The sequence below is a fragment of the Dromaius novaehollandiae genome, chromosome 20 (genome assembly GCF_036370855.1).
Source record: "Dromaius novaehollandiae isolate bDroNov1 chromosome 20, bDroNov1.hap1, whole genome shotgun sequence".
NCBI lineage: Eukaryota > Metazoa > Chordata > Aves > Casuariiformes > Dromaiidae > Dromaius > Dromaius novaehollandiae.
Genome location: NC_088117.1, coordinates 14493078 through 14520487, shown reverse-complemented (window position 1 = coordinate 14520487; position 27410 = coordinate 14493078). Strand labels below are relative to the sequence as shown.

Sequence of the window (27410 nt, the reverse complement as noted above, 5' to 3'; positions counted from 1 at the left end):
CGAGCGAGCGGCGCGGCCCGGCCCGGCCCGGCCCGGCCCGGCCCGGCCCGCCGCCGTCGCGGGCGAAGCGCGGTGGCTGCCGGGGCCCCGGGGGGCGGCAGAGGAGCGGGCAGGGGCCGGGCGCGGCCCGGGGCGGCTCCGCGAGCGCCGCTCACTGGGCCCTGACGGCGGGCCTGGCGCCGCCGACGCCCCGGCACTGCACCGCACGGAAGAAGCCAGCGTACCCGGGCTGCCCCCCGGCCCTCTGGACTCGGCGCCCACGTTTGTCCGTTTGTCTCACTAACTTCGTGTAAAATAGAGAAACACACATGAGCCATTATATTTTCAAATTGCAAATCAGTGAAAACTAATAAATGAAACTCTGATAATTACATGATGATGAAATCCAGTCATTCACACTAGTACTTTTACCTTATAAGCTCTACTGTTCAAGCTTTGGATCTTAGAGACAGCAACTGCTACTGTGGACATTCACGTGATAATGCCCAATTTGGAACTCTAAGTTCTATGAACATTCTTGGTGGGATATTTTCTAATGGTGAGTGCCATAAATTTTAAGATTTGCCTCCTGTGAACAACAGATGATCCTAAATCTGCAGTGTATTACTGGGGAGAACGTAATGTTAAATGCTTATTGCAATGCCTCTCTTAGTTTAACTGCTGCACTTAAAATTTTAGCTTACCCAGCACTTAACTTTTGTAACTAAAGATATATATTATTTCTACAAAGTGATGAGTCCCTGAGTTCAAAAAAAATTTTGATTCATAAGGTTTCCTGCAACAACATGTAACAGTATCATCAGGCTTTTGCCAAAGTTCTCCAGACACCTCTCTACAAGTCAGAGGACTGAGGACTAATTGAATTGCTTCTCTTGACTCAAATACAAGCTCTTTAGTTCTGAAATTATCTTCACTGAGTGCCTTATTTCAGGTCACAGATAAAATAGATTTACCCTCATACAGTGCATAAAAGGAACGTTTCCCCCAAAGCTTTACAACAATCTTTGTCTGGAAATATTTCCAATGTGAGCTTTAAGTGATACCCTCTGCCCCCGCCATGGACACGCTCTCCACTTTCCTTCCTTACAACCAAGGTTTCACTTTTGAGCTTGCGGTACTGTTTCACGTAGCACTTTGTTAACATTCATGATTAATGACGAGTTATATCTCCACAGCGTTGTATCCCTGATGAGGGACTCTCGGGGAAGGTTTCCTTGGAGGGGCACTCGACAATGATAAACAAGGGCAACATCCACGGGAACACTCACACTGTTCCCATAAGCACGTAGGACGGAGTGGACCGAAGTCTGAACCACCTTTCTCGGATCGATTATCATTTTTTTGGGATTGAAAACCTCTTTCCTGTCTGGCTCTCTGTGAACGTGCTGCAGTATGTTAACACCTGGCACGTTATTCCAGGACGAAATGTTGAACGTGTGGGTGGATATGGTTTCAGGGAAGATATGATTCTCAAAGAGGAAAATGCCAGTCCCTGGGTTTTGTTCTTGAAGACTGCTCATCATTGTTTTCCAGTCTGGGTGCTTAAGGGGAAGAATTATTTCATCAGCATCATTAAGAACTACAAACTTGCTCCTCTGCATGTTACGATATATACAGTCATTCAAAGCTGTGATTTGTCCATAGTAGCCAATATCTTTGGCATCCATAGAAAAGTGCCATTTAGAAGAAACCTTGAGGTGTGAATGTATTGGCCAGGGAATTATCTCTACGGTTCCTTCTTCCATATAAAACTTCAAAACTTTCTCCATCAGCTGGCTGCAGCTGTTCTTATAGATCACCACTTTCTGTACCCCAAGAATCTTATACATCTCCATACTCTGTATAAACTGCAAGACATTGTTGTAATTTCCGAACATGGCAGAGATGCAGACAGTGAAGTCAACAGAAAAGGTCTCGGCCTTGCGGTTTCTAATTTCAAAACTTGGCAGCTGGTCAATATTTCCATGTGGGGACCAATGGATCGACACATGTGTTGGATCGCAGTTTTGGGGTTCCAGACAAACTATGTCTGCTGCACCGTAAGGGAATCCAAATCTATCGGAATGAACATCAATTTCGGCATTGGTCACCTGTATTTCACCATGAGGCTGACAGCAGAACCAGCAGTAAAGTTCTTTTACATCTTCATGGTGAACAATCCCAATCACACGGGTGACTTTGCTTTCTCTGTCATCAAAGTACGAGGCAATGATAAAAGTTCTGTTATCTTTTAAGGGTGTTATTACATTTTGAGCAGGTTTTCCTCTACAGAGCTGACCTGCTGGACTGATAGTTGTTGCCTGGAGGAAGATTTTTCTAGTTATTTTATTACGTAGATGAGTACCTTTCCTGGAACAGATTAAAATGCTTGCAAATATAAGGATACATGCAACAACAGCACAAATGTGTCTTTTTCCACAGTGTATCATTGCTGAACAGCACAACTTGAAACTGAGCACACTGCTGTACACTCAGTCTTCCATTCACTTTCTCTAAAAGAAAGAACAAAAAAAGCACACTTTCAATCATTGCCAAAGAAAGAAATGCTTTGCATTGAACTGTATTCAACATCATTTAGAAAAGGAGGTTTGGAAAGAATGATTTTTTCACATGTTTAAATGGCTGATATTACTTTACATGTAAATTGATTTTACCACTAAAGATGAAGTCTTAGATCACAGTTTTAAATTGGCAGTTGATTTCAGTAGGACTTGATGTGAATCTTGGGACCATTCAACTCATTTACATGCCCAACTGAACCTTTTAACCTTGCCATGGAAAGTTCAAGTTCTCTGAGTAAGGTGGTACCAAATCTGACCACAAAGTGAAGATTTTCAATAACAATACAGCTTAATATTAATTTACACATGCTAAATCATCAAGCAGATGGAAGGCAAATTAAAACACAACCAAACTCTGCTATGGGTGGCCATAATGGCATGATAAAATGTGACACATCAGAACAACACATCCCAACAATTAACCATTAAGAGTCAGTATCATTTGTAGGTGTTCTGTCCTCTTTTGCATGCATTCAATCCCAGTTGAATAATGACCGCTTTCTAATTACTCACAAAATTGCATTAGTTGCAGCTCTACACTGACTTCAGAGTTCTAGGTTTGAAGAACATGATGAAAACACTGCAGCTTGGTGTAATTAGCAAATCCAAGATGTTGCTCAGCTGTTCTTTTTCATTTCTGTGGCCTACAAAATAAAATAAGTTATTTTAGAAGATGTATAATGACCCATTCTCTAAACTAAAGTCCTGTGTACTGTTCTCTGAGAATTGTCATGTAAGCTGTACATCTTCCCCTTTCCAGCAAGGGTATTTGTTAATTTTAAGATTACATTGTGTGTGCTGAATATTTTTTCTAAACTGCTAAGAAAGGTCACAGTTACTTGGTTTTGCAGGAAATATCTCATTCCACCTGCTTTAAATATTTTTAGTGTTGCCTGCTCAATTAACTGCTAAAATTAAAATATGCATTTTTATCATTATCTCAGTAGTAAATAAACAGGACCTTATCAATCATATTTGCATAAAGAAGATAAAAAAAATATATAGAAGTTGTGAAAAGTGGTGCTGCATCATCAGTTATTAATTAAACTGCACCAAAGGTCTTCAAATGTTTATTGTTATTCCTGTTTTACCCCATTTCCCTGTTGGAACACTGCTATGTTCTAGCTATTGTTAAAAAGGGAAAGGGAGAGGCACAGAAGTTGCCATTTTAATGAGTTACACAAAGCAAGAAGTCCACTTACACCTTCCCCTGCATTTCACATCTTTTTTTAACCAGCTGAAAACAAACTGCTTTGGTGTAGTTTCTCTTCAGAAATGTCATATGAATACAATACTTGATTTGGGCAATGCAAATTCATCCTAATAGCCTGTTTTTTAAGACCAACAGGCCTGCTGGAACAGAAACAGTTGTTCAGCCACTTTAACAGAGTAGTTTTAGCACGTCAAAAGCATAATCATGCACTTGATTTGGGACAAAGTAAACTAGGATTCCTGTTATGGAATTCCTGTGGCCTTCTAGGGCATGAACAGTAATTACGAATGTAATTTTATGGATAGGGACAAGAAAGGAATGAGTCACTTCTTTTATGTAAAGAAGTCTATAAAAACTAGAGAGATGCTTAGAGATACATATCATCTGTTTAAATAACCTGCTGTTTTGCCCTCAAGGAATTTTTAAAAGAATTTCTGGAAACCTCCAGTGGCTGCTACCTCTGATGACGTGTCTGTCTTTTATCTTGAGCTGATCTCAGGGAGCTTAGTTAATATATAAATTTTTCAAGAAACGGATGGCATCAATTCCTAAATATGAAATATAATTTTGAGTTCAAGCCTGTGCCATCTCTTTGAGAATCCACAGGCTGCAGACATTAGCTGGTGTCCACTTAAGTTGGTGACTAAAAGGTTCTCTTTTCTAGCTGGAGCAGGATTATTAAAAAAAGAAAAAAAAAAAAAAAAAGAAAAGAAAAGCAAAGCTGTATCTTGGCTGTTGCCAGGGCAGTAATTTCTGAGCAGGAATAGCCATTGCCATTCTGAAAAAGGATTCTGCATATGTACTCATTAAGAGATACTTATTGCCATGCTTTGTACTGTCCTTCGTTCAAATGAACATATATTGGCAAAACCTCACTTCATAAAAGGTGACATTTGAATGCTGGGCAAATAACTACTCTTTCACCATGACCGATATTACTACAGACTCTTTTAGCTATTGAAAACATATTTTGTGCTATCAGAAGCTGAAAAATATCCCTCTTTTTTAAAAGAAGAGCCTTTAAAATACATTAGCGACTGTGGACCGCCTCTATTTAGATGAATGCCCCTAGCAATACAGAGAAGAAACCGGAAGACAGCATTTTACTGTAATGTATGTTATATCAACAAAGTTGAAAAAGACCTTGCTTTTAATAGCTGTTCTATGGAGCACTGCCACCCATTTTGCCTTGTACAGTGAGCCAAAACCTCAGCATCTTGTAGTTGTTATATAAGGAGAAAATAATTGTTAATGGAATCCATGTTTGTTAGGTGCAGTCTAAATACCTCCCAAGAATGCAAGAAATTGTGCTTTCCTGAACGCAGTAGGAATCAAACAAAATACGGTGTATTTACTCACAGTTCAAAGTCTCTTCGTCTAGCACTTCACGCTTTCCACTGCTTCAACCTGAGTTCTGTTCCTTGCTCCCTTTGAAAGGGGAGACCATGCAACCTCGCTTGCCTCCTCAACATCTGCTTCCTCTGCAATTATACTAGTACTTTTGGCCATCTGTGGAAATCCGGTGACTTGGTTAACTTCCGGTACTGCAGATCTATTTGCTTTCTGCTCTTCCGTTTTCTCAGATGAACAACTTTATCAGTTTAATAGAATAACACATTCTCCAAATCATGCTCATATCTTTAAAACATTTCAGTCTCTCGAATAGTCGTATTTATTAACTGGGAGAACGATAGGTGATCAGGCTGCTCCTGCCTGAAGTAAGGCTGGCTGTGTTACTGTGGTTGCTGTATGTGCCCATTAGGTAGAGTCTCCAAGCAATGATATTGTTAACAAAATGCTCATACACAATTTTTTCTAGTAAAAGAAAACATCTGCAAGGACTAAATTACCTCTAGGAACCATTCATAACTTTGATGCTAAGCAAAACGGATGGTTACACAACTAACATCCACTTCCCTTTACCACTTGACTTGGCTCAGTTCAGTACGAGAAATTTTGCTTTAACGGCCCACTTCGTCAGCTGACCCTCTAGGTCAATGTTTTCAAACAGGTATGTTGCTAAAATTCCTAGAATTCTAAAATACAGTAATAGCCTTATTTAGAAAGTGTTTACTGAACTTATTTTCAAAAGGAGTCTCTGAATTTGTACTTGGCTTTCATTATATGAAAAGAAGTCAGCTTTTTTTGGGGAAAAAAACTTAATAAACATGCAACCTTTTCTGACTTGCTTATTTCTTATGAACACTCATACTGATGTGAACTACAGCACAGAAAAGCAACTGCCAGCTGACTCTTTTCATAAAGCAGTTCTTATGCTCTCACCAGGATCATACCTTTTATTAAAAAAGCTTGTCAAAGCTCAGAGATGGCTGCCAATAACTCATTTATTTTATTTGAATGCTATTGTTGTACATACAGGTATTGTTATGAAACTGATATGTCATGACTTAACTATCTAGAGCTCTTGAGAGAGAAGCCTGTACAGCAGGAGCGGCTGCTGCGTGTGCTCAATGCTCAGCAGCCCTGAGGGGTCCTTCTAACGCCGAGACTGTTCAGGCCCCGGACGCGCAGACTAGAATAGGCCAGCTTCTGAAGTCGACAGTTTGCGCAAGCCTGTATATGTGAGCCAAGAGAAGCAACTTGCTGATTCTTGGAAAAGGCAGTGGACTTCCATCTGCTTTAGCTAGCACTGCAAGACTTTATTAGCAATGCAGTAACGATTTCCTCATATGCAGCTTGTTTCAACCGCCCAGCAGTATAAGCAACAAACGTCACCAAGAAACTATCATGATCTGTGAATTTATCACTTACAAAATACAAAGTTTTTAAAACCAGACTAAGAGATAACAATAGTCTTTTTCTTTCTGTTTAAGCGTTATCACTAAACTTGACGGTTTTAAGAGCTTTAGGTAAGGGTTTGTTTTGTTTTGCTTTCTGGTTTAGAGTGACTAATACTGCATCTGTCTGTAATATTATTCATAATAGTTGACTAATGTCAGGAGGGACTCCACTCTAAGAGCACTATAGCTGCCTTGGATGTTTCTTCTTGACTGCATTCAGCCAGGTAGGCTGGAGGTAGGAGCACTGAGGGCCGTGGGGCACATAGAGTCACCTCCCGGAGAATCTCCAGGGAAGCGCTTGACTTCTGGTCAAGTCTGCCATGGTTTTTATGCTAGAACTGAAGAAGTCTGGGCTAAGATAATTTTAATTAATGTCTGCATCTTTTCTGTGCACAAGAAAGATTCATATTTAACAGAATTCTGTCAGTCAAATTTGGCTGCAACTGTGTTGTCCTAATAATTAGTATTTTATTAATTCCTCCACTTGTACCTGCATAAGTCAAAAGGAAACAAAATACTTGGCACTACCTTAGCATCCCTGCTGTATTTGAGGCCATCTTGCACTTCTCGTGTATATTGTTTTTGTCTTTTATTAAACAAAAAGTATGATTTTCTTGCTACACAACCTGTTTCAGACAGTTAAGCAACATCTTCGGTTCATCACCATTCTGTCATTGCTTTTTCTTCTGGTACATAACAGGAGCCTACTCTTCTCTCTTTCTGTCTCACCACACAGCTGTTCTTGCAGAATCATCCTAGGCCACTCTGCAAATGAAAGTTAATATATTTGCCAAGGGAAACGCATCTTTTGCTTCCCTTCTTGTCACTTTTTCCTTCTAAACTGCAGATCGTAATTTCTCCCATTTCTCAGACCAGGGCACAGACAGACAACCACAAAGCCTGTCAGGGAGCAGCGAGGGCTGGCTGGTCACCGATGCACGGGATGACCAACCGGCAGGGCAGGGGCCTGGCTGCGAAGGGCCACCACACCTGCGCGAAGGAGCAGGGCAGACCTAGAAGCTGTGTCCAGGTTCAACCAAGAGTCATTGGGCAAGTCTGCAGTGATGAAGCAGGTCCGTGGTCATGCTGGGAAGCAGATTCACAGGCCAGACTCGAGTCCAGTGACTGCACAACCCCGTGCAGGTGTGGCTATAGCCGAGCTAGAGACAAGCACGCCTGCAGCACAGCTCGGGCAGGGACCAAGGCCCCGGGCTGGGCTTAAATGGGCTCCAGGGCCCATGGGCAGGGGTGTGGGTGGTGGCCCCAGGAGAGGCTGGTCAGGGCCATAAAGGCCTGTGAGTGCCCCCAGCGTCCTGACCGAACGGCTTAAAGAGGCGCTTCCTTGTACCTAGCTGAGGTACAGTAACTTCTCTATATGTGCTCATTATATAGGCCAGTTACTTCAAAAAAACCCCCCAAAACAAAACATAGTCCCACAAACAGCCATCAACAAACAAAAAATGATTAGGCAAGAAGTCTGTCACCCTTAAGACTTCATGTTGATTTTCTTGAAACTGTACCACAGCACCAGAGCTGCATCAACTAATCTTGGGTGCAGCAGATTTCCTGGATGGGTTGTGCTCATGCCCAGAGTCCTTCTCTCCTCTTCTAAAGGAAATATGTCACTTCATAGATAGAGATGACCCCCAACTTCTTTGCTTACCTTTGATTTCCAGTTTCTCTAGTGAAATCTCCATTCTAGGAGATCTCTGTTGTGACGTCAGGGGATTACTACGCCGAAGAAAGCACGGAAGTCAGCAACAGATGCGGCTCTTGGTCTGATCGGTTGTCTCTCTCTCTAAATAACTGGCAGAAAGAACAAGGAAACAGTCCATTGCAAACTGGACTTCAGCCTCTTCCCAGGCACAGCTTTCCTTGGTGACTACCTTAACTGTTTATTAACTAGAAAGAAAGGAATGTTCAAATGTGTTAAAAACCACCCTGAAATACACTATAACAGTGACGAATTTCCAGTGTTTGTCTGGAAACAGGAAATTTACTGATCGCCTCTGCTTATTTTGCCTAGTAAGAGAGGAACAGTGAGGTTCAGAGACTGGCAATGAGGGAGACTAAAGGCCTGGAGATACTGCCACATAAAGACATAAAGGAATCACTTGGCCCATTTACCTTGAAGCATAGGCCAGGAAAAAAAGAAAAAAAAAGCCCATGATATATATACAAAATAATAACTGAGATATATAAAATAATAACCGGAGGAAAAAGAAAAATAAAAAACCCCAAACTTCCCCAAAGCCCTACTGCCATTTCTTTTCCCATACCCCCCTTCCTCAGTTCAAAATAAGGAGAAATTCAGCAAATGCAGAAAAGTTTTTAACCCAAACAAAATCATCACATATATCCGTGGTGGTGGTTGTTTCTTCCACACCCCTTCGGGGCATGTGCCTTCACAGTGCATGCCAAGGTTGACAGCTGGGCATACACCTGCCTGTAAATCCTGTTCACTGTCAGCGTGTGTCCCTGCTCCCTTTCACAAATATTTAAGGAACAAAATACCACATTAGCAGGCAACCATCCTAGAGACTTAAAATGATTGCAACTGGTAGTATACGTATACACACACGCACGCACACACACACATACACACACAAGATGTTTGTATAAGATTAAATATATTAGTGTATAAGTAAATATACTATATATAATATATAAAAACAAATATATATATGTGTATATATATGTAAAAGTGTATATACAAATATACAAAAAACTGAAAAAGTAACTAATCTAGGGTACAGTAAGACTCACTGTGCAGATGTGTCTAATCAGAGAATAATACAATACATACAGATACTGGAACTGTAACTTGCACAAACTAAGCTTGCTACAGACCACATGCTTGTCTCCCAGTGTAGACGTTCCTAATACTTTTTAATATGGACAGATATAGGGCTGTTAAAGGGTAAAGAGCTCAAGCAAACCTGACCACCAAATGTGCACATACCCACAGATGCTTTGCTAGTACATGCCATTCTTACCTCACTTCCATCTTTGCCCTGTTTCTGGGCCTGTTTCTGGTTTGTTTTTGTCTAGTTGCTTTTTGATGCAGCACTTGATTCATACTGGAGTGTTATCACACATTATTTAAGATTACTGCTACCTTTACAAACATTTACATAACTCCTGACCACAAAATAGCTTTGCGATTAAGAATTAGACTTCTATTAATAATTTATGTAACAAAGATAAACAATGAAAAATCCTCTTCAGTATTCTGAAAAGCTTCAGTTGGGCACCAGATAACAGGATAAGAAAGAATCATCTTAGAGTCTGTAATGGCAGGTACAGGATTTCTTGCAGCCTCTTACGAGGCACCTGAGGCGAGTCACTGCTGAAGGCAGGCTGTCAGACTACACCACGCTTGCATCTCACCTGGGCACTGCTGTTGCCCATATTCTAAAAATGTCTACAGGACTTCATCAGCTTTTTAAAGAAACAGAACGGGATTTCAGTGATGTTCCATGTATGGTTTTCTCCATCTGAAAACCTACCAGGTTCCTCAGATTTAATAAGTCAATAACTGCACTACCACTTTGCGATATTTTGGCATCAGAATCTTGGGTAAAAAAAAAAAGGCTCGTGTTAACAATAAAGCAAGATCTATACAGCATCACACTTGCTGAATGTTAGGGAAAAGAAACAGAGACAAGCAAATGGTTTTTCCACCTTAGCTCTATAAGCAAAATGAGTCAGCAATAAAGTAAGTACAAATGCTAGTCCCTTTAAGTTGTAATGATTAAACAAAAATGACAACAGCTAGGGAAATAGCCATCATTGGAAATCCAACTAACAGCAAATACGAAATATATCTTGAGAGACATGCAAGCATTTGATAGACCACAATTCACAGAAGCCTAACTCCAATCTCCTCTAACTACTACAACAACGTCAAACAAAAAAAAATTAGCAAAAAGAGATTGGTTTGTAAACAATTCCACCTAGATGGCCTGTATCATAGCGCTAAGGGATTATAGTGAGTGCACATCTATCCACACTGAGAGAGCAGCTGAGCAAGCTCACACAACTGCAGGGAAATAACAAGATACCAACATGCTAGTTCCAGCCACCATCAGGATGATCCCAGTAGATATGATGATCTGAAGACTTAGCTGATAGAGAAGTTGGTAGCTCTGACGTTACATGACCTCCCCCTTTCTTTGATTCATTAGAGCAAAGAGGGCAGCAAACTGAGGAAGCTTGACTCCCAGGGATATCTAAGGAACTGAGTATCCACCTGTGGTCCACAGATGCTTCTCCTAACCATAAATCAGGACATTCACCACTCAGGAATTGCTAGGTATCTTCTTAATGTTTCCTGCCTTACTGGTAATTGACTATAATTAACCCATTGGATTCACAGCCCTTTGCACCTCTGGATACAGTGCCTGCTTACAAGAGACTGTGTGAGCACGCAGTTGGGGTAGATATCAAGACAAAAGCATGGCCTAGGGCAACTTCATGTCGGGTTATGCTGTGCTGTGCACAGCTGCTCAGGGGGTTATAGGGTTTTTTATGAATACTGGTGGGCTTCTATTTCTAATCCTATGGAAGACAACTACACTGTCCCCATGATACAAATTCAAAACTGTATGAATCTGCTCAACTTCTTTGTTAGAGGTGAGTAACCACTAGCTTTCTCTTGGTGTTGACTGCTCCAGAAGCTTAATTATCTGCTCACAATTATGAATTCTCTTACTTTATTGTCTTTAGCATCTCATCTTAGTTCTTTAAAAATTAACTGTACATCTGAACTACACCTAGTGTTGGTGGAGATGTAGTACCTAGAAAACTCTGGTCATGGAGGAGTTCATTATGTGAGATGCTTCTATAGAAAAAAATGATAATCTATTTAAGACAGTGTACTATTAACTCTCAGATACAATATAAAAGGTGCTCAGCTTCACACAATGACCTGAAAAGTGCTGAAAACCTCCCCCCCACTTTTTTAAACAAGTAACTTGCTCTAACTTTAACATATCTCAGTATTTGTGCTAAAACTTGTTTTTCCTCTGCTTCAGACCTGCATTCATCCTCAGGATCTGAAAGTCACGTCCCCTCAGTAATCATGAATGTATACTTTCTGAGGCTAGTATGTGCAACAAGACTGTGGTGGCTTCCCCCCCTCCTCCCCAGTGATACATATTTGTTGGTAGGATTAAAACAATTGTACTGCTAACCAGAGCTGACAGAAGTAGTTGGACTTCCAAGTACTGCTGTACTTGAAAGCAGCAGAAAGGACACATTAAAAGGAAGTAACGTTTTGTGAATCTCCCCATTTCCCCTTCACCTATAAATTTCTGCACCAGCTAGCTGCCCCTTTTCTTGCTCTTCATTTTTACCTCTTTATTCAGTGAGTTTGACATTGCCCCTAAAAGACAAGGCATTCTTCCATTGTTTGTCGCACGTGAATGCAATTTCACATGAAGTTTTGTTCTGCTGCAGGAAATCCTAACCATTTTTTAACAACTAACTGCCAGTGTTTCCAGGGTGTTTCCATACATTCAAAAATGACACTTCTCATTTTATTAAGGGTGCAGTATCAAGCAATAAATCTGATGTAAAATAATTTATCTGCCTGGTTGTGTCTACTATTTTAGTCTTCAGGAATGAATAGACTTTTTCCTGTACAGACACTAGAATGAATGTATGTATTTTCTGACCTTGCTCGTTAGTTTTATATTCAGTAACATTGTGCTTTCAGACTTGAAGCATGGATGTTTATGTCGAACGCAGTCTACTCTTCCTTAAAGCTGACAAGCTGATTTCTGGCAGGAAGCGCATGACTACAGGCAGAGTGCAGAAGCGTAATGAATTGGAGGAAGCATTCTTTATTATCTGCACTTTCTCATGGACAAGTGTGTTTGAGCAGATGTAAAATGGGTGTATTCATTTGTCCTAATAGGCTAATCTGTCTTGTTCTCACATCCGTAGTCTACTGAGACAGGTAAACTTTGAACAGTTTTCTTTCTTCTTTGCACTCTCCCTAAGGAAAGATCTGGCACACTTTCTGAACTTGCTAAAAAGAAAAAAAGTTTATATTAATAGATCACAGCTATGGAAATACCGCAACAAACATTACTGATCTCAGAACATAAAGGCAATTTATCAGTGCCATGACTTACTTACCTAGCACAACTTGGCATGTAAAGTAGGAACAAACTTCCTAAAGATTTCATTTTTATCTCCTCTCCCAGGTTACAAAACGAGAGGCCTGCTCATCATGAGAAATTTAATGAGCTCTTTGGTACTCATCTTTGACTGTGCATTTTATCAGAAAAGCATGTAACATCATACTGAAATACTGCAATGCAGAAAATAGTTCCCTTTCTCCCCTGTCATTTGCTGCTTTAACAATAACGTGCAATATGGAACATCCTGAGTGTTGCCCATCCTCCCGAACATGCTCATTTGCTTTATTTTCTAGCCTGTTGTCTATTGGGAGAAGAATCCCGATCAATTTCCTTCCCCCACTAAAACCGATACTCTCATTTGGTAGATGTAAGGGGCACTCCATGATGCTTTCTTCTGAGTTAAGGGCTCCTTTATGTCTGCAACTCTTACAGGAGGAGCAAAAAATATTTATAATGAAAAACTGGGTTTGGCCCTGGAGGCAAATTCTATAGGTCCAAATGATTTCCAGGACTACAATGTTTTTTTTTTAAAAAAAGTTTTGGTTCCTGTTTCTGGGTGATGCATGTTTTCTTGTTCAGCACTGAAAGCGGCTGTTTCCATGCAAGCTCATTCTGTTCTCAGCTTCACATTAGATAACTTCTCATTTATCTCTCAGGCAACTTCCCACAAAATTATGGTGCTGCAGAAGTTAGAGCATCCACTTTGCCATTCACAATGTGGAGCCTATTTACCTCCAGTAGTGAAAAATACTGCTTATAACAAAAGAAATCATAATAATTAAAAAAAGGACACTGCACATTGATTCTTTCCCAAGAGAAAATTCTAACAAACACCTGATGGTGAGGCTCTCCCCCATCAACGGTGCTCAGCGTTTCAAGGCTCTGACATGCATCACTGAAATCAGAAAGGAAATTTCAGATTTCAATACCAGAAGCTATTACTATAAAGGGCTTCACTGTTGTACTGTTTAATGCAGGGCGGATGATTTTACTCTGATTTTTTTATAGTGGATGAAATGTTTTTTTCTGATGGATTTCAGTGAGCAGAAGATGAGAACCCAGGTTTCTAAATAAAGTTTAATAAGTGTGAATAAATTTACTTTGATGTCTATGTCAACATGTAGGTTTGGGAGTAATAAAACATGTTTCTCTGGAAGGCTATAGAATAGGTTTGTCTCCACTTCTTCAGACTTTTCAAGTCCTACTTGAAAGAACTGCAAATTTGGAGGGATTTTCAGTTTTCTGTTACAAATTTTGATTCTGTTGTATCTATGTTATTAAATGATTAGAGGTTATGCAACTATAAAGTCTATCCTTCAACTGTGTCATCATTCAATCACAAATAAAACATGCTTGCTGCCTTTGAGCTGAAAAGTTCCTTCTTTACCTCTACTATTCTTTTTCAAAGTATTTTATTCTTAACAGCATACATACTTTGCACACTTTTCCATGTTTAAATTTACAACCAAACGCAATTCCTGTCAAAGTAAACTTTTTTTACGTTAAAGTATTTAATTAGTGAAACAATCATTATCAATGTAACAAGCTGAAAAATACAGCAACTTGATACAAGACTGAGGTAACGAAATACTTTGCCAAAAACCTAAATTCCCACACAAGGGTTAAAAGTTTAGTGGTTATTATGGGTAAGACAATTCACAAGAATTATAGAAAGAATCCTTACACAAATGGCATGCAGTGGACTGCTGGAAAATACAGCCAAAAATAGTGCAACAGTTTACACAAGAAACAAATGAAAATGTAGAAACTGGTATCCACTATAATGTGACAAATGAGTTGCAACTTGAAAACTCTCTTTGCCTCATTTTAGTGCTGTATGGAAAAACATGCAGTTTTGGCACAGAATTACATTAAAATTGCATGCTAATAAATTAATAATATCACCTAAACATATTTTATGTCTTCACAATTCTGAAAACAGTCATTCTGAGATAAGGTTTATTTCTACACAATTGTTATAGCTAGTCTCTTTGATGGATGAAAGCTTGTATGGTTTGTGATATTTTTGCAAAAATGGCATCTTAACCAGTACTGATATGCACCACGTTGTGCTTTTAATTCACAATAAAAGTATCAGATATGGAATGCTAGCAAAAACCCAAACCAGTAGTTACAAACTGGTGCTTAAAAATTCATCTAGAATTGGACTGAGATATTTTTAATAATATTCTTATATTGTTCCATCATTCTCAATTTTTTCTTTTCACTATTATGCAGCAATTTCACAATTGTGCTGGAAAAGACATTTACTTGGCTATTGTGTAAGACTATTACTTGCTAGGTTCATCTCTCTTCTCTATAATGCTTTTAATGCTCAAATGATAATAGTGGGAAGGCATGCAATTTATTTTTGACACGTTTCCAAATTCCAAGTTTTTGAGTAGGATTACTTGAAGGGCTTCATTTCTCCACAGATGCACTGGTTTCTGTTAGTGACAAATGACTAGATATAAGAATTGTTCTGAAATGTTTTCTCTTTTTCATGCCCCACTACTTTGGGGGCCTATCATGGTTTCAGATAAAGATACTTCCCTTCTAGTTGGGAATCTGTTTTACAAACTAGAGAAAATGGACCATTTTGTAACTTCTCCAACAGGCTTTATGGCTAATTTTGAAAAAAGGTATATTTTTGAAGGATAGAAAGCTCTGCCTCTTGTGAATAGAATAACATACATAACGCTTTAGGAGTCTCAAGCTACCAAGGTCTGAGTGTGTACCAGCTCATTCTGTTGCTACTGTATCAGTCAGCAGCTACTGTTCCTTCTGAGATAGACTCACACATAAGCAAAAGCTGTTAAAACATGGAATAGTTCATCTCAATTGCAACATGATGGAAAAAAATGTCATGAGTAATCATTTGTGTTCTCTTCCAATGAATCACATTAGAAATTAGTAGGTATTTACATACGTCTAATGCATGTAAATGTCATGCCAGTAAGTGTTCCATTTTAAATTAATCTTATATTTAAGAAAGACCAGGTTATTCCCTTTTAAGGGGAAGGGGCTACAAACAAGGTAACCTTTAAAAACCTTACACATCTCTGTTTTGGTTAGTGCATCATTGGTTTGGTCATCATCCTTGATACTTGCAGTTAAGATTTAATTGCATATATACTGCCCTCTTTTTCCTAAACATTTATTGGTTGGCCTACCTGAAAAATAGCTACACTATAAGAGACAATATTCTGGCAATACCTTCATTAGATCTTTTACCCTGCCTCCTGATTTTTCAGCCTTATATCACAAGAGTCTTTCTTTGCATGTGATGGCCAAATGCACGTTTATGCTCGACAGAAGCGTTTGGTTTGCTTATTACCAATTTAGTTCATTATCTGGGTGTCCTTACAAGAATTCTAGAGACTTGCAAAGCTGTTAAAATAAATGAGGCTTCTCTTGCACCCAGAGGAGATAATTCATCTAAATACAATTGATAAGAAAGCCCTGATGTCCTGTGGGATACTATATTCCAACACACACTTAAACCCAGGAATGCAGGGATGTTTCTGCTACGGCAGTGATCCAGCACCCCTTGAATCGTGGAAGTTCTCTCTTATTATAAATCTGCACAGGGACTGAGAAATAAGACTCTGTTCTCAGCTTTAAGGGTGTAGGTCTAATCTAAAATAACAATGAAGTTGCACAAGGTCCAAACATTCTGAGTGCTAATAATACACACAATACACATGGTCATAGATGGCACATACCTATCTTACCACATTAATTAAAATGACAGTCCATGTAACCCCTGCATCCTCATCAATAATCTAATTGATACTAATCACAAACATTCACATGTGTCCCTGTCTTGGAGAACAATTCAGATTATTCCATTTTCTAAGAGTCTGAAGTCATATACTGATGACAGACTTTCGCCCCCTTTTAAAGCTTCTACACTGGCTCTGACAGTGTTGGATACTTTATCCTTGCAGATACTGAGGTGCTTCTTCACTGTTAAAGCTTGTTTTAATTTGGCAATAAAATTTGGTATAAATTTACTTTGCATTACTGCTCTTTTTACACAACTCCTGAGCTACCAAAGAAACTGTTAGCTTTATATAAACTCTCACACACCCCAGGTTCTAAATGCAGGAGTTGTCAGGAACTGGCTTTCTTGAAAAGCTGGTGTGTATCAGGTTTCATTCTCAAGACTGCAACACAAACACTTAAGAAAACACAAAAATTACACTCAACCTAAATTTAACAATACAAGTTACTTTCCTATTTGGTTAGAAAAGTTTCAAAAAATTCTGAAAAATTGCAATCATGCAAGTCCACAGAATAAATACCCTCATGCCAGGGAGCTTGTTTCAATACAGACTTTGTCCATATAAACTGACTTCTGATTTCTTCATGGTTTGTAAGTTAGAGCTTGGCTTGCAGGTCTCTGCCCCATGCAGTTTGCCCTTTAATTCCAAACCATAGAAGATGCAGAGCACTCGTACTCTAAGGACATTTATTAAGTCTTAGAAAACTCAGAAGAGACTTGTTTTCCTAAGATTAATGAAGTCTGAATACTGATGTCATGGCAAAAGAGTTTAAAACACAAAATGCTAACTTATCACAGGAACCAAAAAGCACTCTGAGACATAAGAGTGCTAGGCGGCAGCACGGATACAGCTCTTGATTTAGGGAGAGTTCTTTCAGAGAAGAAGGCTCACTTCCAGTCTCTCTCTCTTTTTTTTTTTTTTTTTTTTTTTTTTTTAATTTTCAGGACACTGGGATGGAGGCTTCTTTGTACCTCCTACACTGCCAGTGTTGTCTAGCTCTCATCCCCATCACGATTTCTTAACAGCAGCACTGTGTACCAGTACTGTATGTCATACAGGTGCATCATATCCTGGAATTAAGTGGGACTGAGTCATCCACAGGAAACTAGAACAGAAATATAACTATATGGAGCCATTCTGAGGAGCCAGGGTCATGTGATATGGAAGACCTGAATACCCACTTCCCTGTATTCAGGGATTTAAAATGAATAGCATCCAGATTAAAGAAAAAACAAACATGTAAGCAATCATACCACTAGTAAAAGAACCCAAGAAGACTTTTAACAGAATAATAAATTTAAACAGCCTTAGATCCATTGTCATGGCATTCCTGAGCAGCAGAATTGAATAAAACTGAAAAGGCTATTCTAACTGTCCTGTGCCAAAATACATTTTTTCCAAATAGCTCAAATGTGAACAGCAAAATTGTCCAGAAATTTGATACAAAATCTGAGGCAGCCACATTGCCAAGCAACTCAGTGCACTTAAGTTATAAAAATGTTCTACAATTTTCTATTCTAATTGACACTTTTCAGCAAGTTAACACTGTCAATCATTTTGTGCATTAGAAAGAATTGAAACCCAACATGGGCCAAATGTTCTTCAGTCACACAAAGCAGCTTAATAATAAAAAGAACAGTTTAAAAAAGAATAGGCAGAAGATATGATGCAAAGTTTGTGGCTGAACATCAGTACAGGGCAGTCTGTGACCACAAAATTAAAGTTGAGGGCTCTAGAACCCTGTAGTAGTCAGGATTACTCTTCTGTTCACCTAAATTGTCTACTTTCACTCAGTGCATGAGACTAACTGGTCCTAAGGACAACATTCACTTTCTGCTTTTAAAAGCTGTGTCAGAATCACTTTCAAGTTACATAGGAAAGTGCTGAAATTTTTGTGGCTGGCTCATGTCAGGAAAAACCATTCTTTTCTCCTCTTCCTCCTTAGAGAACAAGAGTTTGTTTCTTCAGTTTGGCACTTGAAGTCACACCACGTAAGAGAGGAAATTATTCGAATGACATTAGATTAGCAGGTACCTGGAAGAGAATGTAAATTATTCAGCAGTATAAAGCTCCTGAAACTATTACGGCATCAACAAACTACAAGGTGACAAAATACAGTGGGCTGACCACTTATTACTCAGTATGACAGTGTGATCAGTCCCAAACAGGCCCAAAAGAGGGGCCCACACCCCATAACTGGAAGGAAAGATAAAGACCCAAACGGTTTTTCTATTCATGGACCAAATCCAATCAAAGTATTTTAAGAATTCATCAGCACGTGTTGCGGCAGGGGAGGTACAGTGGGCATAAAGAAGATTCTCAAGCTCCATCCTATTTTATCTCCTACATGGAGCAGCATCCTAGTAATATAACCTTTGAAAATCCCTTCAAGAATGAACATTTTCCTCAGAAGAATGAGGCTGCTATCTAAAGGACAAACATAATGTCTTACGGGACACTCTCCTCAATGCTACTTATGAACCCACTCAGAGTAAATGATAGCTTGTTTGCCACTCTATTCACGAGAAAGCTCCTTCCAAAGTAAAGATGGGGTTACTTCACTTGAAGCAGTGACTGTAAAGGTTGTACACTATTAAGGTCACCAAGCCTATAGGCAGATCTGCACAAATCGTGATTTTTGGTGGGAATTCTGTAATAACTTTAAATAACTTTTATTCCTCCTATTACAAAATTGGATCAATGTACAAAACGAGGAGTTATGTCTGTCCCCACAGGACTGTGTGCACACACAGTTTGAAAAGTGGCATCTTCTTCTAGTAAGGGTTTTCTGGAAAATAAGAAAAATTGGGTAGAAATATAGTTTCACAACCTTACCTGAGGCCTGTTGCTTTTGCATGCGTCATCCAAATGCTTATGCCATAATATTGCATGAAACCTTGAACCAGTTTGGAACTTGTAAACATTGCCTACAAAATTAAGAAAATAAAGGCTCTAAATTTGCAGACAGAAATATAGCGTCAATGGATTTCTGTGCAGAAGCCAAAGTTCTTAAGTAAATAGTTAAATTAATTTGCACCCCAAACGGTCAAATAGCATCTTGCTAATACAGTAGAGCCCATGGGAGGTATGTTAACTAACGTGGGTGAAGGGAGCGTAAGAACATACATGCTCTGTGAAGCTCAGAGGAGTAATTGCACAGTAAGGCCAAATTACAGTCACAGAAAAGCCAGCCAGGAAGGTGAGTAGATATGATTTACTTTTCTGCTAGCTTTCTTTTCGTTAAGTCTGCTGTGGTCACTGCCAAACTTCTTATGGATGTTTCTGATATTTGTGAACTTGTGAAGCTGAAAATGTGGGAAGGGAAGAAAGCCTCAAAAAATTTCATGTAACCTCTGAAAGTGTAAAATAATTCCAGGGTCTTTCTGACCTTTTAAAGTTTCTGAAGTTTGATCAAGGTGGAAGAGTTATGGCACTTTAGAATCAATTGCTAAAAAGTAATCTAAAATATTATTAAAAAATTTTTTTTGATAAACAGTCTGATGTCTGAAGGTTTTCCATAATATTTAAATTGGCCTCACTGTAAGTCAAGATTCGATATTGACCAATCTTAAGAAAGCAATCTCATATTAGTCAGGCAATTCTTGTAAATCTTACAGTAACTGTCAAATGCAGCAAAACCTCTGCAGCCACCACAGAAGCACCACAGGGTTTGTGCAAGTATGTTTAACTCCATTTGTACCCTTTCTTGAAATTCTCCTTCTTCAGTCTTTTAAATGAGTGTCACTGCAAGTGCTTTTATCTACAAACACATGAAATATAGTACAGAGAAGGTCCATCCTGCAACACCTACCTTTGTCAGGGTTATTTAGCTGGAAAATATCAGGATGTTCAGGGTCATCAGGCAGTGCCACCATCCAGCCCACAATGGAGACTTTTTTACCAGGTGTGGATTTATACTGGAAAAGACAGATAAGTCAGTCACAATTGAGGCTGTACCAGGAATTAATTTTTGACTGTAAAAATTGTGCAGATGTGGCTTAGCCTGGAATAATAGCAAGTACACTTCAAATATCCTTCCAGATCTGCTTATGAATATGCAATTTTTGGTTTTAGAACAAATTTTAAGCCTTACATGTTTTCTTTCAGTGCCTCTTAAAGATTTTGCTCCAAAGTACAGAAGAGTTGATCCTGAAAGTGTGACCCAGTATCTAGTCCATGAAGAGAGCTAAATCAGAAAGCAAAAAAAGAATTAGGAAAAAACTTATCATATCTCAGACATTCCAAAACCCTATACACCAGCAAGTCCAAGTGCGGCCAAATTTAAGTTCAGAAGCAAGGAATGGAGAGTTAGATACAGAGTATCTTCTGCTGTAACCCATCCCAGCTACCTAAATTCTGGTGCCTGACTATGAACACAGTCCATCTTACTTGAACACCTGATGAAAATCTCTGGACTGACTGCTTCACAGCAGAGTAGTGTGCTGCCTTCTACAGGATACCTTTTACTCCTCTGTGTTTAGCCAAAAATATTCACTGGAATGTTATTTCTGCAATTCGTCAAATCTTTTAGGATTGGACAGGAGGATTTCACATACAAATCATCAGTGAACTCTAAAGAAAATGAAAAATTACCAAATGTGTAAGATCAGAACCATTTAGGTAAATATTAATGACCATTACTCCTGTGCTAAGGGTGGATGCCTTGCAGCCCTCCTTTTTCACCATGACACCAAGTTTCTGGCCTTTCAGAAATGCGTGCAGACTTATAGAGCTGCTGGCCTCTTGTTCTGCTGCCACAATCTAGAGATGTCACTTGCATATACAGGGAGAAGCAAAGCTGCTGTAAAGCATAAGACAGGTGAGGATTACAACCTTATTAACCCAGCTAAATAGAAAGTGATTTTGCAATAGATTAGAAAAGGAATATTATTTTTTGGTATCATGCTGCAAGTTGAATCTAATCCTGCAAATTAAAACAGCCACTACTGAATTAGAATCACAGGAAGGGAGCACTTACAGTAGGTTTCTTGCCTTCTTTGAGCAACGTTTTTCTTCTTAAGGGCCCTTCCATGGTAATGACTCCTGTGGAACTACCTAATGTGCAGCTACAGGCCCCTGTTGGGCTGCAAAGACAAAATATCCCCACACGTATTTGAGCAGACAAATAAGAACAAAAAATAAGCAACATAATTTAACTCCAAATACATTTTCCTGCATTATCTTGCATATATTGTATCATCTGACAATTAACTCTATTATATATGTTTTCCAGACCTAAATATCAAAAAGGAACCGGATCTTTGAAAAATCCTTAGCAGATTAACAGAAGGTTCTGTTCTTGGGGCTTAGACATTAACAAAATAAAATAAATCAGAATAAATACTGAGGTCAGAAGTCAAAGGGAAAAGAGGTAATTTTCCCTTTTATCTTGGTAAACTGCAGAAATTATCTGGACTTCTGGAAACTTGCAGCTTATTATTTTGGTAACAAAATTTCCCGCAAATGTAATTTTATCTCAAAATAAACTTTAGCTATCAAAAAGAATGAATAAAATTATGTTGGCTAACTGGACAGAAGTTGGGAAAACTAAATAATAATGCGATTAACTTAATGTATAGCAATTAGAATATCTTTTCCTTGTGCAGTATGAACACAGAGCTTCCTACATACACCAGTGGAAAAAATGCTGCAACCAAAGACACCCAAGTACAGGTTAAGTTACAAAAGTGGACGGTCATTAAGAACATAACAACCAGGTAGACTGGCAGGTGATGATTTACTAGAATTATCTGCTGCTCATCTCTTTTCATTGCCATGTGACTACGGCCCTGACATTTTTATACAAAGAAGGGCCAATGCAGTTTACCAGAGCCAATTAAATCACATGTGATAATGAATACAAGGAAAAGGATATGCATGTGATCTACCATTCAGTTGTGAAAGAAACACCATTCTATTATGAACAAGCTTGACAAAATCATATAAACACACACTGCTCGAAGCGATATTCACAGCAACACCACCAATGAAAGAGCTGCACTTCAAAGTGGCAGATGCTTCTTCTTTGGTTAAATGGAATCGCCCTATCTGCGCTAATGGGCATTCTTGCAAATTGTAAGAGTTTTATAAAAGAAGCAGAAGAGGATTCCTGAAAAGGAAGAATGAATGCAAGCATTAGGATTACTTAACTATGGATAAATGTGAGAAACATGTTTTAGGGACTAATTCTTTTTGTTGATTTAATATGCCTTTCTTTTTTTTGGCTTCTTATTGTTTAAATTTCTAGCTCATATAAATTTTGAAGCAAATTTGTCATAGACGTGTAAGAGCATTTTCCAGAAGCAGGTATAATGGCAGTCACTGGAATATTGTTTAATAATTTGCTCCTCTATTTATTTGTAACGTATACATTTACATTCCTTTATAACTTACTCTACCTTTTGTTGCTGGTAGATTTTACTTGCTCAGATGAAATGGCTGTGCTTATATTTACATACTGTATCAACATTGCTACAAAGGCTGGAGCAAACTGATTCAGACAAAAACTGACTGGATTTAAACTCCGACAAAATCTCAGTATTTGCAGAATACTGTTTCTGAGGTCTATTATCTTTATTGTTCATATATACTTCTTCACTTCCTGCTGTCACAGAATTTTTCAAGCCCAGGTCAGGTATGGATGTGATGTGAGGCTTCTCCCAGCTTTCTGAAGGCCTCATCTACCTCTTCTACCTGATCAGGTGGCCGATAGCAGAAACTCACTGCAGCGTCAGCCCTGCTGATCTGCCTGCTAATCCCGACCCAGGAGCTCCCGGCTGGCTCTTCTCCCTTCCCTTGGCAGGGCTCCACGCGTTCCTGCTGCTCTCTCCCACAAAGGGCAGCTCCCTCTCCTCGCCTTCCCGGCCCGTCCGTCGCAGCGCTCCAGGGGCACCAGCTATCCCACCACGATGCCGTGATCCCAGCGAGGTCGTAGCCACGCAGCTGCACACAGGTCTGCAGCGCGTAGTCTGGAGTTTGTTCTCCAGGCTGTGCGCGTTAGTGCACGGGTGCTTCAGAGAGGCTCCCAGGGTGCGGATTTCCCAGGAAGGGTATGAGAGCTTTCCCCACAACGGGGTCCCACAGGCACGTCCTTATTCACCTGCACACGCTCGGGTGATTCCACATCAGCTCTGTTTTGTTGATTAAGAGGTCCCTTCTGCTCACATCACCCCAGGCCCTTTGCTTGACAGCCCCATCCACCACTTGGTTGTTGGCCATTCTCTCCCTCCTCGTCATTCCTAGTTTAAAGCCCTGCCTCCCAGGTTGGCCAGTCTGTTGGCAAAGATACTTCTGCCCTGCTTCATCAGGTGGATTCCTATGAGTTAATATGGTCATACAGGGACACTTTTCTTCACAAAATACATTAGGCTAGGAAAGTGTAGACTCAAATGAAAGGTTAGCACCACACACTAAGCAAGGTAGACCGTGAATGGTACCTGTAGACACAGCTTTGACTCCTGGGAGAATTCCGGATTGGTACCCTCCAGTTGGGCCCCAGCGTGGCATACAAACGACCCCTGTTTGTGAATGTAAATATCTCATGAGGAAAACTCTAGTCTGAGATCTTCAACAATTAGAGCTTGATAAACATGACAGAAGTAGTTCCCATGGGAAAAACAACAGCAAGTTTACAGCGGTTTACTTCAAAAAGTTTACCATTTCTTCTTAACCGATCAATAATTTGATAAAAATAACTCCTGATTTAGGGTTTTCTGTGTTAGGGATCATTCGGGAATTTTTTAGCTAATTCTGTATAGGGCTGAGTTAGTGTAAATGAAGACTAACTCACCTTTCAAGCCCTGAAGACAGTTCCTCACTAAATTCTGAGCTTTCACTGCTATCTAGAAAAGGAGGAATACACAGAAGGAGTAAGAAAACCACCTAAGGGAAAATAAAATGCCAATATAGGTGGATCATCAGAATAATCTTTATATAGTACTATGGAAACTGCTTATTCAAATCACGCCTCAGAGTTGAAGTCTTCAGAGTTTAAGGTAAAATCTAAAATCGGAAGAGGCTTACATGAGGCTTCCCATTTATGTTTATGCTGTGTTTTAAATACCAAATGTCTGCATGTTATTTTCATTTCTATAATATTGCTTTTCCTTCAAAAAGCTGAGTACTTCAGGAAAATAGAATAAAGTCAGTTTGTAAGACAGTATTTCTACAACAACACTTGTAGGTGGATTAAAGTTATTAGAGTATTAGACATGGTATCACTGTTCGGAGAGTATGGCAGCTGTGTGCTGCTGCTTGGAGCCATAACAAATCAATGGGATGGCATTCACAATGGTGGTCCCTATTTCTCTTCCAAGCCCATGACCAACTTCTCCCACCTTCCTTGGCACAGCTACTTGACTCATACATACAGATTGTTCTAATTTGCCCAAGACTGATCTTCTACCACTCAGTATAATACAGAATGAGCTGTGTCTGTATTTTCAGAAGTTTAAAGACTATCTTAATGTGAAGCTCTCCTTGATCAAGTATCCTGCTAGCCCTCACAGTCTATTTCCTATCCTAGAGATAGTAATTTTGTTTTTATTATTGTAATTATTTTATTAATTATAACACCACAGTATGGTTGTCATCATCTTGTACAAGTTCACCATGCTTCTTTTGAAGTCTCACAGAGAGCACAGCTATCCTATTCTCCCATCTTCTAAAATATACCATTAAAATAAGTTTTTTTTTGTGAAATGTAGCTTTTGAAATATATCCTCTTTTCAGTAGCACTTTTCTTTTCTTTTGCTGGTGAAAACTGACAAATAGTCCATGTTACGTACAGAGCATAGACAAAGACAATCTTCCTTTATGCCACTTCTCTCCAAACCATCAGTAAGTAACTGAGGAAAGTTGTTTAAGATAAAGTTGAATAGGTAGCTGAGTAGCAGTTCTGACCTTTTCTCTTCTATAAGAGGGACCAGTCTTTGCCCAGTAGCTAACGATTTTCCTGATTTCATATTTTTGGGCATCTTTGTGAGCTTCAAGAGAACCAGTACAGAAAAGCAGGTGCCTCTGCCCGCAGCAGGTCTCCCCGCCGACCTCACCTACGGAAACGCCGTTAGAGACAACAGAGCCGAGCGCCTGGCGGCGGGCAGGGCTGTGCGACTCCAGGACGCTGTCGTCCAGCAGGTGGCGCGGCCTCTCCGTCGGGAACGTGGCGCTTCTGCTCTCCACTACGCTGAGCTGACACATGGCGCTGGAGGACCAGGAGGAGACAAACGCAGAAAAGCTCTTACGTCACCTGGTAACAACCCTTCCCTCCTGATTTTTCCACTCAGGCTATGCCTCACCATACAGTGATCATAAACGTCAGTACCTTCTTAAACAGCAGGCAGCTAAATGGTACTTCTCACATTTTCCTACTGTTTGTACATATGCTCCTGGACTACCAAAACAAGTTTCATTTTTTTGTGGCCTTTACAATTAACCATTGTAAATTCCCACCTACAAAAATGCATTAAGTTTTCTGACTCTTCTCTGTACAGAAGCTGAACTACTTGGGTAGAAACAAAGGTAGAAAAAGCAGCGAATCCACTGCTTAGTGGTCCTTTGCTAAGCTGAACTAATACATTGGCACTCTGCGACTTTGGAAAAGTCTCACTTCTTTTTCCTTAACCCATTAACTGTGAAATGTGTTAGATACTGAAACTTTAACTGGAAGGCAGGTGCTCTTGCTTAGCTAGGTAAATGTTACAGAGAAAAATGTACGTAATCCATGTTACCCAGCTAGAACAAAGCAAAAAACTCACAACTTTCCTCAATAATAAGGAAGGATCACCAAGCAGACAGTAAGTTTCCTTAGATGTATTACTTAGATACTTAAAAAAAAAAAAAATCTGTTATACACATCAGACATCTACAGACCAAAGTGGATAAGCAGCTTTTGAGTACTGCTATTTTCTGGCACTAGCAGAAAATAGTGTTAGTAGAAATAACAAAGTGTCAAGGTACCTCACTGGGAAAACCTAGAGAATACACAGTAAAATCTGAAGCACTCCGACAATTCAAGAAATGGAAGAAGCAAATACCAAAGAGTGTTCTACTGCTAGATTAAACCTTTGTGATTTTGTGATGACTTGTTCGAGGGTGAGACAGACTGGAGTACCTACTTGTTTCCCAGACTGTGACTCTTCCTGTGCCGTGGTACGGGAGGTGTTGGTAGACCTGCTGCCACTGAGGCATCAGGACATGTTGGTCTCCTGCTGAATTTCATAATTGCGGACACTTCAGATGGACCTAAAAGAGAGATCAATTAACACTGAAGTCATGCAAAGAACAGAAACTTCACAGGCTGTTTTGTTTAGCCATTGATTAAAATGAATTATTATAGATACCCAGAAGGCACCATTTCTGAAAAGTGTTTCTTGCATAATGGGGTTACACCATCCATTTCTGTTAAGAATTCATCTTTATTTTCTTGAACTGTCTAGAAGACATTTTCAAAACAGCTTTAGACATACTTTTAAGGATGAACTCCTACAAAAAGTCTTGGCATCCACACAACAGCTGGATATGCCAAAGTGTACTATGCAGGGCCATAAAGTCAGTTCGTACTTCGGGTGTGAGCAGGAATGTTCACACATATGTTCTGAATTTTATTCACAATTCCAATCAACTGTAAACAATTTGGTCATACTGACTCACAGCTTAAGCATGTAAGAGAAAGCAGGGGCTTTTCATGTTTCTAATGGCCATACAGATGTATTATTTCTCAGTCATCTACAAGCTTTAGGGATGTCTCATTGCAATTATTCTTTCTCTCATTTTACAGATTTAATGAGGCCCCACAGAAAACACGGGCAAGCTGTTCTTTTTCCAGTTCCTTGATGCTGTTTGCAAAAGGCTGGCAGTGAACTTTGCAATACAGCAGAGAACAACATGGCCTATCATCA

At 39.5% G+C, this 27410-nt stretch overlaps 2 protein-coding genes across 3 annotated transcripts in view; both read right to left on the bottom strand.

Annotated features, from left to right (window-relative positions):
* Positions 1–290: 290 nt before the first annotated feature.
* Positions 291–7336, bottom strand: LOC112990450 (uncharacterized). The gene is made up of 3 exons (XM_026112182.2): positions 5134–7336; positions 3075–3205; positions 291–2492 (listed from the first exon to the last, which is right to left on the bottom strand). The coding sequence occupies exon 3, from the start codon at positions 2427–2429 to the stop codon at positions 1098–1100; it is 1332 nt and encodes a 443-aa protein (XP_025967967.2). The 5' UTR covers positions 2430–2492; positions 3075–3205; positions 5134–7336; the 3' UTR covers positions 291–1097.
* A 5077-nt stretch (positions 7337–12413) lies between these two features.
* RALGPS1 (Ral GEF with PH domain and SH3 binding motif 1) overlaps positions 12414–27410 on the bottom strand; it is a 133874-nt gene continuing 118877 nt past the window's right edge. Inside the window, exons 14-22 of one of the 2 annotated variants that reach the window (XM_064524021.1) lie at positions 26628–26754; positions 25563–25714; positions 24302–24353; positions 23949–24029; positions 21491–21596; positions 20606–20698; positions 20324–20429; positions 19348–19439; positions 12414–12609 (exon numbers count right to left, since the gene is read on the bottom strand). In XM_064524021.1, coding sequence (XP_064380091.1) covers positions 12577–12609; positions 19348–19439; positions 20324–20429; positions 20606–20698; positions 21491–21596; positions 23949–24029; positions 24302–24353; positions 25563–25714; positions 26628–26754 — 842 coding nt within the window. In that variant the 3' untranslated portion in view covers positions 12414–12576. Of the gene's footprint in view, positions 12610–14119; positions 18547–19347; positions 19440–20323; positions 20430–20605; positions 20699–21490; positions 21597–23948; positions 24030–24301; positions 24354–25562; positions 25715–26627; positions 26755–27410 lie in introns of those variants that run through there. The other variant, XM_064524022.1, reaches the window with a different exon arrangement.

Bases quoted from the DNA above. Each gene is read 5' to 3' on its own strand.
- LOC112990450 (XM_026112182.2), bottom strand. From the start codon at position 2,429: ATGATACACTGTGGAAAAAGACACATTTGTGCTGTTGTTGCATGTATC.